The 11238-nt window shown below is 50.1% G+C and overlaps 2 protein-coding genes across 3 annotated transcripts in view; one reads left to right on the plus strand and one right to left on the minus strand.

Moving 5' to 3' along the window:
- Positions 1-808, plus strand: part of CUL7 (cullin 7) — a 14351-nt gene extending 13543 nt beyond the window's left edge. Inside the window, exons 25-26 of one of the 2 annotated variants that reach the window (XM_014535402.1) lie at positions 2-180; positions 416-808. In XM_014535402.1, the coding sequence (XP_014390888.1) occupies positions 2-180; positions 416-739 (503 nt within the window). In that variant the 3' untranslated portion in view covers positions 740-808. Of the gene's footprint in view, positions 181-415 lie in introns of both variants that reach the window. The other variant, XM_014535401.1, reaches the window with a different exon arrangement.
- A 6018-nt stretch (positions 809-6826) lies between these two features.
- On the minus strand, positions 6827-11073 carry RRP36 (ribosomal RNA processing 36). The gene is made up of 7 exons (XM_005861007.2): positions 11056-11073; positions 9088-9235; positions 8887-8953; positions 8704-8808; positions 8080-8154; positions 7870-7987; positions 6827-7240 (listed from the first exon to the last, which is right to left on the minus strand). The coding sequence occupies exons 2-7, from the start codon at positions 9222-9224 to the stop codon at positions 7104-7106; spliced, it is 639 nt and encodes a 212-aa protein (XP_005861069.2). The 5' UTR covers positions 9225-9235; positions 11056-11073; the 3' UTR covers positions 6827-7103.
- Between the last annotated feature and the right edge of the window lie 165 nt (positions 11074-11238).

Here is an 11238-nt window from a genome sequence, read left to right on the forward strand (position 1 = left end):
GAGGAGCCCAGGCCACGGAGGGGCAACGTGTGGCTCATCCCCCCGCAGACGTACCTGAAAGCTGAGGATGAAGAGGGCCGGAACCTGGAGAAGAGACGGAACCTTCTGAACTGCCTCATCGTCCGAATCCTCAAGGCCCACGGGGACGAGGGGCTGCACATCGGCCAGCTTGTCTATCTGGTAGGCGGGTGGGGGTGCGCAGGGGTGATGGAGCTTTGGGGCGGGGGGTGCCATCCACAGAGGGAGGTGGGCCCACATTTGAAGCCTCTGGTTCCCTGTGGTCCTGGGAGGGTTGAGGTGGGGGTGCACCTGGTGCCCGTGGAGCTTGTTGCCCTGGCAGCTTGTGCTTGGAGTGGAAGCTAGACGTGGGAGAGCTGGTGTCTGACCTGTTGTCCCCCTCCCTTCTCTGTACCAGGTGCTGGAAGCGTGGCAGAAGGGCCCCTGTCCTCCCAGGGCTTTGGTCAGCGGCCTGGGTAGGGGGTCTGCCTGCAGCAGCACTGATGTCCTCTCCTGCATCCTGCACCTCCTGGGCAAGGGCACGGTGAGACGCCGTGATGACCGGCCCCAGATGCTGTCCTACGCAGTCCCCGTGACGGTGATGGAGCCTCACACCGAGTCCCTGAACCCGGGCTCCTCAGGCCCCAACCCACCCCTCACCTTCCACACCCTGCAGATTCGATCTCGAGGTGTGCCCTATGCCTCCTGCACCGTCACCCAGAGCTTCTCCACCTTCCGGTAGCCCTGCAGATGGGACCAGGGCTAGGCAGGGCCCGGCTTCCTGCAGAAATAAAATGCAGGAGTTGGAGTACGCGGCCTGTGTGGTGACTGCTGGGGATCTGGCGGGCTTCGCTGGCTAGAAGGGAAGAAGAGTCCTCTGGTTCCGAGGCCGTCTCGTGCCGTCCAGGAGTCACTAGGGTGAGGGGACAGCGTGGGGAGAATCGTGGAGGGAGTCAGGTGTGACTTAGCATCGGCCCCTCAGCAGGGGATTAAGTGGACAGGGATGGATCGCCACCCCTTCTCAGAGGGTGTGTGGTCAGAAGTGCTTTCACCTGGAGGGCTGCAGGCTCAAGCCCATTTTTTTTTAAAAAAAAAAAGTATTTTATTGATTTTTCACAGAGAGGAAGGGAGAGGGATAGAGAGTTAGAAACATCCATCAGCTGCCTCCCTGCACACCCGCTACTGGGGATGTGCCCGCAACCAAGTTACATGCCCTTGACTGGAATTGAACCTGGGACCCTTTAGTCCGCAGGCTGACGCTCTATCCACTGAGCCAAACCGGTTAGGGTGGCTCAAGCCCATTTTGCCACATGCTGGACGGCATGTAACTTGGGCAGATTATCAAACAGGGCTCCATTTTCCTTGTGGAGTTGGCCCAGTCACTGTGGCATTCTCACCATCACTGGATATGGGAGCATTTGACACGGTAAAGATTTTGCCAAAGGCCACCACACCCAGCAGTGAGTGCCCCTTGCCTAGGTGAGGCCGACAGAGTGAAGGTGAGGTGAAAGACCCTGGCAGGCACCCAGGGGCCTGAATGCGGGCCTGTCCAGATGCCTTAGGATCTGGGTTGGAAGCAGATGGAACTGCAGCCCCTGTGAATTCCTCGTCGCCACACAGAGCTGCCCACTGTCACCAAAGCTCGATCCCTGCCCTGTAGGCAGGCCTGTGCTGCTATGATTGCTGCCCTGGCACCACTCACACTGAGGGAGGGCAGGTGAGGCTACGGGACCCAGTGCCAGGGCTGGAGCTCTGCCTCTTGGCAGGGGCAATAGGGGAGGAGGGAAGGAGTATCCCAGGCATCCAGAGGTCATGGTTCTTGCAGCCAAGAAGTGACTAGGAGAAAGCTTCAGAAGGAAGGAGGCGGTGAAGGGGTGAGTCAGGTGGTGAGAGAGGGCACAGAGGCCAGACAGAGAGAACTGGGTGCCACCCAGGACTGAGATTTGGAATAGAATCTGCAAGGGAAAAAGAGGTCAGGGTTTGAGAGTTGGGGTGCCCAGGACGAGGCAACAAACCAGAGGGCCAACAGGGTGGACAGGGTGGGCCTGGCCTTGCCTTGCTCTGCAGTAGGGTGGCCCAAGGCGCTGTCGGTGGCCTGTAGGTCTGCCTACACACACCCCCACACACACAGGCTGGGGTTGCTGTGCCCCAAGGCACACTAGGGCTGCTGCAGCTTCTCACTGGGGAACCTCTCCACCTCTGAGCCAGAGATCATGGCCTACTCTCTTATTGGTCCAGGCCAGCCGTGGGCAAACTACGGCCCGCGGGCCGGATCCGGCCCGTTTGAAATGAATAAAACTAAAACAAAAAAAAAGACCGTACCCTTTTATGTAATGATGTTTACTTTGAATTTATATTAGTTCACACAAACACTCCATCCATGCTTTTGTTCCGGCCCTCCGGTCCAGTTTAAGAACCCATTGTGGCCCTCGAGTCAAAAAGTTTGCCCACCCCTGGTCCAGGCCATGCCTGTGTGTGTGTGTGTGTGTGTGTGTATGTGTTTAATCCTCATCAGAGGATATTTTCTCCAGTGATTGATTTTTAATTTATTTTTTTTTATTAAATCTTTATTGTTCAGATTACATTTGTTCCTCTTTTTTTTCCCCCCCATAACTCCCCTCCTCCCAGTTCCCGCCCCGCCCTTGACCGGAATCAAACCTGGGATCCTTCAGTCCGCAGGCCGACGCTCTATCCACTGAGCCAAACCGGTTTCGGCCAGTGATTTTTTTTTAAGAGAGAGCAGAAGGGAGCAAGGGGGAGAGAGAAACAGTGATTGGTTGCCTTTGACACACACCCCGACTGTGGGACTAGGGATTGAACCTTCAACCCAGGTACGTGCTCTTGACCAGGAATGGAATGTGAGACCCTTAGGTGTGCAGGCCGACGCTGTAACCACGGAACGTGAGACCCTTAGGTGTGCAGGCCGACGCTGTAACCACTGAGAACGATGGCCAGGGCAGGCCATGCCCACAGCTTTTCGCTCTTCTGCTCTTTATGAGCCTATTCCCCCCCCACCTCCCCCGGAGACCCAGAGCCCCTGGGCTGTAGTAGCCAGACCAGCATGCACTGCGTGTAGGGGACAAGGTGAGTCTCCCCCTCCACCCATGTTGCTGCTGCCTCCTTGGCTCCTGCGTGGGCTGAGCTCCACACCACACCACCAGCCTTCCTCACTGCACTCCTTCAACGCCTATTCATCCTCAGTCACCTGCCCCTCAGCCTCCCACAGGGGACCTACCTGCTCATCTGCAATGGACGAGTCTCCAGCAATTCTTAAGGGAAGGACACACCAGCTGTGGCCCCAAAACTGCATGTTCCTGTCTGCAGTCCAGCTCCTGTGTTGCCCACTGTCCTTAGCACACAATCTAACCCACCCCCAGACTTTGCCCACATTCAGCCATCCAGTGGGCAGTCTGACGTTGCCCTTCTCACCAGCACCACTAACAACCTGAGCCTCTTTGTCTGGCCTCAGGTCTTTCCATCCCTAGAGGGCAAACCTTGGATGAAGTTTGCTACCCTGACCCCTGTGAGACCGTCCCCACAGCCTCAGTTCCTTGTATCCCTACAGCTGGTTTGCACATTAAGGACCACATATTGATTCCATTTATATGAAATGTCCCAAAATAGAGACAAAGTGGTTTAGTGGTTTCCTAGAGCTGGGGGGACTGGGAAGAAATGGGAAGTGACTACTAGAGTGTATGGGGTTTCTTTTGGGGTTGTCGAAAATGCTACAAAATTGTGATGGCTGCATGATTCTGTGACTATACTAAAACCATTGTATTGTACATTTTATTTTTTAACATATTTTTTATTGATTTCAGAGAGGAAGGGAAAGAGAGATAGAGATAGGTAGAGAGAGAGAGAGAGATAGATAGATAGATATCAATGATGAGAATCATTGATTGGCTGCCTCCTGCATGTCCTACACGGGATGGAGCCCACAACCCGGGCATGTACCCTGACCAGGAATCGAACCATGACCTTCTGGTTCACAGTTGATGCTCAACTACTGAGCCACACTGGCCAGGCAAATTGTACATTTTAAATAGGTAAAGTATATGGTATATATGAATTCTATCTCAATAAATCTGTTACCAATGGGGAAGAAAAACACAGAACAAAAGAAAACCCCACCTAAACAAATCCATAGCTGAAGTTCAGAGCTGTCCATTGTCTCCTCTGCACTCTTGAAGGGAAAAGTCGAAGTTTGAAGGCTTAGGGGCCAGTCCAGCCTGAAGTGGACATACGTTTTCTTGACCACCCTTCATCTGAACCCCCTTCTCATGCTGGAAACTCCCCACCATAAATCTAGATAGAAGATAGAGTCCACCTCCCACCATATAAAAGACCAGATACTTGCTTTCCCAGCATCCCCGTGCAGCCATGTGACCAAGGCTTGGCTAATCCGATGCCTCTGCTGCGAATTGCTCTATCTAGAGCAAAGCAGGAGGGAAAGTGGGGAGTACCCTAGGTGGCTGCAATGACATCTTCACATCAGCACTCTGGTCCCAAGGTAAAACTTGGAGTGCTTTTAACTGCTCAGAACCCCCTCTGCAGCCCACACACACTTTTTTGAGCTCCTCTCCAACCTTCTCAGTGTTTCTATGAGCCTAATAGTTAAATGGCCTTTTTCTGCTTTTATCAGCAAGAAGCTGTTCTTTGGCTTTAAAGTAGTATTGACACGTGTCATCCGGGACTCTGTAGCACTAGATCCCTCACTCCCTCAGGGCAAGGCAAGCTATCCTGACAGCTACAGCCCTCGGCTTCCACCCAGTGGGAGTGGAGCATCGTAAGCTTCATCTTATATTTCTGTCATCAGAACAGCTTTCACCTCATCCCAGAAGCATCTCGCAATAGACGTCCTAGTTTCTAATTCTGTCTCTCTCCCTTTTCTTTATAGCTGTTTTTTTTTCTTTCTAATGTCTTACTAATTTCTTATGATTTAATATTTGGTTAGTATTTCTAATGTCTTACTAATTTCTTATGATTTAATATTTTTTTCAATCCTGCTTGGAATTTCCTGATTGTTAGCGTTTATAAACTTCAATTCTAGAAAATTCTCAGACTCTTTATTCACTCCTTCTGGAACTCTGGTTATGTCACATCTTCTCACTCCATCTCCAGTGGTTTTCCAACCTCTTTGCCTTAGTTTCCATTTCTTTGTATCCCTGGGCTCCAGCTGTGTAACTTTCTCAGATCTACTTCAGGTTCATTCTCCTTTTAGGTGTCTAACTTGCTGCTTAACCATTAAGTTTCTCAATTCATATAGCGTATTTTTCTGTAGGGAGCGGATATAGGTCTTGGATTGACCTATGGCAGGGCCACAAACAAGTTTCAGCTTGGAGGGCAGAGCTCTCCCAGCATAATTAAGCTTGACCTTATAGTCCTCCCTAGTTCCTTCCTAGGTAGCTAATGGGCTGTGGGAGGTGCAGCAAATGCTACGAAAACAAGGTGAAACTCACAAGAATATTGTAAACATGTTGACCACTTCCCTTGTTTTGCTTTGTGGACTGACTATAAAATAAAGCTTCGGCTTGCAGGCCGTGGAGCTGTCTCTCCATCAGAGAAGCAGCATCCCATGCCCCAGCTGTATTTTTTTAAAATATATTTTATTGATTTTTTACAGAGAGGAAGGGAGAGGGATAGTTAGAAACATCCATCAGCTGCCTCCTGCAAACTCCCTACTGGAGATGTGCCTGCAACCAAGGTACATGCCCTTGATCAGAATTGAACCTGGGACCCTTCAGTCCGCAGGCCGACGCTCTATCCACTGAGCCAAACCGGTTAGGGCCCAGCTGTATTCTCTTGTCTGTCTTCAATCCTTCACCGCCCCTCCTCAGGCTCACCGAACCTGCCTGTGCTGGACGCAGCACATTTTTCATTTTGAAGTTTTACTTTAATCAAACTAATTTGGTCCTTTCTTAGTCTTTTCATTAGTCATGCTTTTTCTTTAAACATTTAAAGACATTTTACATTTTGTATTTTTTACTTTCAACTTCTGTCTTTGCTGTTCAGATTCTGTTACCTATTGTTCCTAATGTTCCCTCTTGCTGGTGGTGGTTTCTTTCCTTGTGTGCTGGTGTTTCATTGTGAACACACAGTCCTTGAGATTTTATGTGAAGGAATTCCTGCAGGCCTGGGTTTCCAGTACAGTCCTAAGAGAGAACTGCATTTGCTCCTGCTGGGTGCCTGGAGGCACTACCAACCCCAGACTACTCTGAATGACCAGTTCAAGATTTTTCCAGCCCAAATGTGTAGTATGAATTCTAGACCCAAACAGTATTGGGAGCCAGTTGTGCTGACATTACTGGGAATGCAATTTTTGTCCCCATCTCCTACCTCCCCTTGCATCCAAAACAAAAGCTAAGTAGGCGAGTTGTGGGATTGGTTCACTCTCGGATCTGCTTTTGGGGCTCTGATCTGACTTTTCACTTTGTAGGAGCCTTAGATTTTGGCCCCTAAGACAGTAATTTTAGCCACCGCCCCCCCCCACCCCACACACACACAAAGCAGATGAGCGACAAGAATGTTTATTAACTGGCTTCTACATAAAGTCCCAGTCCTGGAAGCCGTCAACAGACTCCATGGCCTTCACTAACCTAAGGTCACTGACCCTTTTTTTCCTCTGTCAGAATTACTGATTTCACAGGGGTTGGGAATGTTCAGCCTGCGGGCCATATAAGGCCCATGGCATCACTTGGTCTGGCCCTGCCAAGGCATTAGGGGTGAGTTAATTAAATGTTTGATCAAATATGGCCGCTAATTTTTAAACTGATAATATTGTATGGCCCATGAATGATGTTATAAATATACAAATGGCCCTTGGCAGAAAAAAGGTTCTCATCCCTGGTTTAAGGCAAGGATGGGAGGACACGAGTACATGATGAACCAGATCCAAGCAGAGGAGTGTGGCATGGCGAAGGCTGAGCTGTTCCTGTCCATCCCTGGGGCAGCCCAAGAACCCTTTAGTCACTGCTGAGCCAATCTAGTTCAAGGGCAGCTGTGATCCTTGTCCTTGAAGGGGAAAGACCCAGAATAGGCCAAGCCCCAGGCTGTCCCCACAGACCCAGTTCTCACTGGGGCAGTGGCAGAGCTGAGGTCAGTTCCTATTAGTCCTTATTCAAAGGGAGATGTCGCCTGTCTTTGCCTGCGTTTCGGCGCCTTTTTCGACTCAAGAAGCTGTCTAGCTTCTTGCTGCGTTTCAGCTCCTTGAACTTCTCAGCTAGGACCAGCTGGCGCTGTTCAGCTAGAGGATCGGGAGAAAGCAAGCTGGTAAGCAAAAGCAGAAGCACCACCCTCTCCCTGTTCCCCAGCCAATAATTCTCAACCACTGTGCTGGGAAACATGACTTAAGAGTTCATGGTGTGTGCAAGCAGGCTGTCTTTTTCTATGATTCCTTCTTTCACAACTCAACTACTGTGAGCTTCTATGTGCCCAGTCCAGCATATGTGAGGAGTACAACAGAGATAAAAGTGACACCCTGCCCTGGCCACGTAGCTCAGGTGGTTACATGGTCATTCAGATATGCCAAGGTTGTGGGTTTGATCCCCGGTAAGGGCACATACAAGAAACAAGCAATGAATGCATAAATAAATGGAACAACAAATTAATGTTTTTCTCCTCCCAGTCCTCTCTCTCTGAAAAATTAAAAAACAAACAAGCAAAAAACCATACGGTGTCATACCATTAAAAATAAAATAAATAAAAGCAACACCCTCTGCCGATAATCTAATTAGGGAAATAAGAATGGGCACCTCCTCCCCACAGTATTTCTACTCTCCTCCTAATTTACCATGGGATCCAGCATTCATGCCTCCTTTAGGGCCTGCGACCCCCCACCCCTGTACCTAGCCTGTAACCGCTGTGCCCACTCACATTTCTTCAGGAAGTACGGACGATGGCCCTGCTGGGCCTGCGCCCGCCGCTCCTGCTTCAGAGCCAGGCGCAGCTCCTGCTGCCGCTTCCGTTCCTGCTGTGCCATTTCTTGCTGCTCCTGAGGAGCAAAGATGAGATGGGTGTGAGGGACTGTGATTTACCCCCTGCCTTGAACTACTTTCACCCCCACCCACGATCTGACTCACTCACCATTCGCTGAAGCAGCTGCTGCAGCTTCTCATGCTTCTCCCCTGAACGGTGCTTCTTCAACTGCTTTTTCACAAGCTCCACAGTGGGAAATGATGTGATGGTTAGCATGCTGAAAATGTTAGCTGCAATTCTGTGCCAGGCATTACTCTAAAACAGTGGTTCTCAACCTTCTGGCCCTTTAAATACAGTTCCTCATGTTGTGACCCAACCATAAAATTATTTTCGTTGCTACTTCATAACTGTCATGTTGCTACTGTTATGAATCGTAATGTAAATATCTGATATGCAGGATGGTCTTGGCGACCCCTGTGAGTTCGACCGCCAAAGGGGTCTCGACCCACAGGTTGAGAACCGCTGCTCTAAGAGGTTCGCATGTTAACTCAGTAACACTATGAGATAGGAGCTATTAGTTCTTTTTATGATTAGAAAACTGAAGCAAAGCCAAGTTGAATAACGTGCGAATGGTAAGCTAGTAAACTGATGAGCCAGGATTTGAATATAAGCACCTAATTAGGGAGAATTAAATCTGCCCATCGCTACGCTCCCAGTTCCCTCTGCCTGACTCTAACCTGTGCCCTAGTTTCCCAACCCCGGACACCAGTGACCCAGCCGCATGCAGCACACCTCTTTCTCTTTGGCTCGGATGTCGTTCAGGAATTGATAGGTTTTGTCAAACACTTCAGGATTATATTCCCCTGACAAATCGTCAAAGCGGGGGTCCCGGGCTACCTTTGGAGAGAACGGAGAGAATATGAAAATACAGTTCAGTCTCCTTTCACAAGAAAGCACTTCCTGCCTCTTTCTCACCTTCTTACTGATGGGGACAACTTGACGCAAAAATGGCACCCGGACCTTGGCTGACATTTCCAGAGGCCTATGGAGAAATTACAGGACAGGTCCAGGGGACTCCAGTCTTGGCCAAAGGCCTCCCCTCTGCCACCTAAGACAGCAGACACCGACTCAGGTCCCAGACATCCTCCAACTCCTGGGGCAGGCCTTGCTCCTCACCTGTGCTTATCTGCAACACAGGCATTTTGGACAGGGGGTCTAGAGCCTTGCTTCTTAGTGCTGCTTCCAGCTACCAATTGTTTGTATGTCTTGGTCCCCACCTGGCTCTGCAATTCCAACAGCTCCTCAAAGGACATGTGAGATGTGTCTGCAGAAGGAGGTGAAGATAGGGGACACACACAATTGAGCTCAGCATTTCCCGCTGCTGGAAAGACATCATTCCATTCTCATTCTTAAGGTAACTGATCCTTTCCAATACCCCATCCAACCAATCCCTACAGGTCCTGGCAGCACAGGCTGTCATGGTGCTGTCATCTAAGTTCCCAACGGTTCCAGCTACCTTGGGGCCTCACCTTGCTAAGGAAGGTGTATATGTAAGGCCAGTGGTGGACCAAGTCACAGTCCCTTCCTTTTCACCCTTTTAAATTATTCCTTCACAGGTTTCCCCAGAAGGGCCTGTCTCCCTTGCCCAGTTACTGTTGCCAATGTTCCGGTTCATCCTCTCAGGCTGTCATCTAAGTTCCCAACGGTTCCAGCTACCTTGGGGCCTCACCTTGCTAAGGAAGGTGTATATGTAAGGCCAGTGGTGGACCAAGTCACAGTCCCTTCCTTTTCACCCTTTTAAATTATTCCTTCACAGGTTTCCCCAGAAGGGCCTGTCTCCCTTGCCCAGTTACTGTTGCCAATGTTCCGGTTCATCCTCTCAGCACCTCACCTGAATCTGTGCTCTAGTCTCCTAACTGGTCTCCCAACCTCCAGTCTTACTCCTCTCAAAGATATGCTCCCCACTTCAGTTTGAGAGAGACATCTAAAATGTAACTCTGGCCCTGGCCGGTTTGGCTCAGTGGATAGAGCGTTGGCCTTCAGACTGAAGGGTCCTGGGTTCAGTTCCGGCCAAGGGCACGTGCTAGGGTTGCGGGCTCGATCCCCAGTGGGGGGCATGCGGGAGGCAGCTGATCAATGATTCTCTCTCATCATTGATGTTTCTATCTCTCTCCCTTTCCCTTCCTCTCTGAAATCAATAAAGAAATATATTTAAAAAAAACAAAAAATAAATAAAATGTAACTCTGCTCTTATTACTCCAACCTCATTACCTACTCCCACATAGATAGACTTCAGATCACGTCAGTTCAGAACTCAAAACTCCCCAATGCCTCCCATCTTTGCTCAGCGTCAAGGTGGCTGGAAGCCCCAGGAGACCTAGCCCCCAGGTTGCATCTAATCTCATTTCCTACCAATCTCTTCCTTCCACTCCTCTCGTCAACTGGCCTCCTAGCAGTCCCTGAGCAGGAAGGTGTTCTCTGCACTTGATGCTGCCCCTGCTTGGAGCACTTTCTTCAGATACATTTATTACTTCTCCGGCACCTCCTTCAACCACGTTCAAATGTCACCTACTCAGTGAGGCCTCCTCTGACTACTTACAATTGCAACCCCTCCCCTGCTTTCTCTCCATAACCTTGTCACCTTCTTGGAAAACTGAGATATAATTCATATGCCATAAAATTCACCCTTTTACAATATACAATTCTGCTTTGCTGCCTTTTAATAGATTAATTCACGTGTCCTTTTTTTTTAACAGCCCTTTCTAAATGGTAAGTTCCACGAGGACAGTTTTGGGCTGCTTTATTCACTATTGCATCTCCAGCATCTAGAACTGTGCGTGCATACAGATACTCAATAAATGTTTGCCAAATTTCTTTATATCTATCTATCTATCTATCTATCTATATCTATATCTACATAAATTGATTTCAGAGAGGAAGGGAGAAGGAGCGAGAGATAGAAACAAATGATGAGAATCATTGATCGGCGGCCTCCTGCACGCCCCCTACTAGGAGGGGAGCCGGCAACCAGGCACCTGCCCTTGACTGGAATCGAACCGGGACCCTTCAGTCCGCAGGCCGACGCTGTCCCCTGAGCCAAACCCGCCGGGGCTGCCCAATCTCCTTAATCCTGACCTACTGAACCCTTCCCCAGCCCCCAGCCCTGGCCTCGGCGCGCTCCCACAGGCGTCTCAGCCCCGGGGAAATCTCCATCCTCCCTAAGAAACTGCTCAGGATGTCCCAGCCCAGGAAGCACCCCCTCCCCACTTCCCACGGCGCCGCGGGCGCTCCGCGCTGGCCTTTGGAGAACTTCGCAGGCTCTCGGGA

Source organism: Myotis brandtii, unplaced genomic scaffold (genome assembly GCF_000412655.1).
Source record: "Myotis brandtii unplaced genomic scaffold, ASM41265v1 scaffold143, whole genome shotgun sequence".
NCBI classification, from domain to species: domain Eukaryota; kingdom Metazoa; phylum Chordata; class Mammalia; order Chiroptera; family Vespertilionidae; genus Myotis; species Myotis brandtii.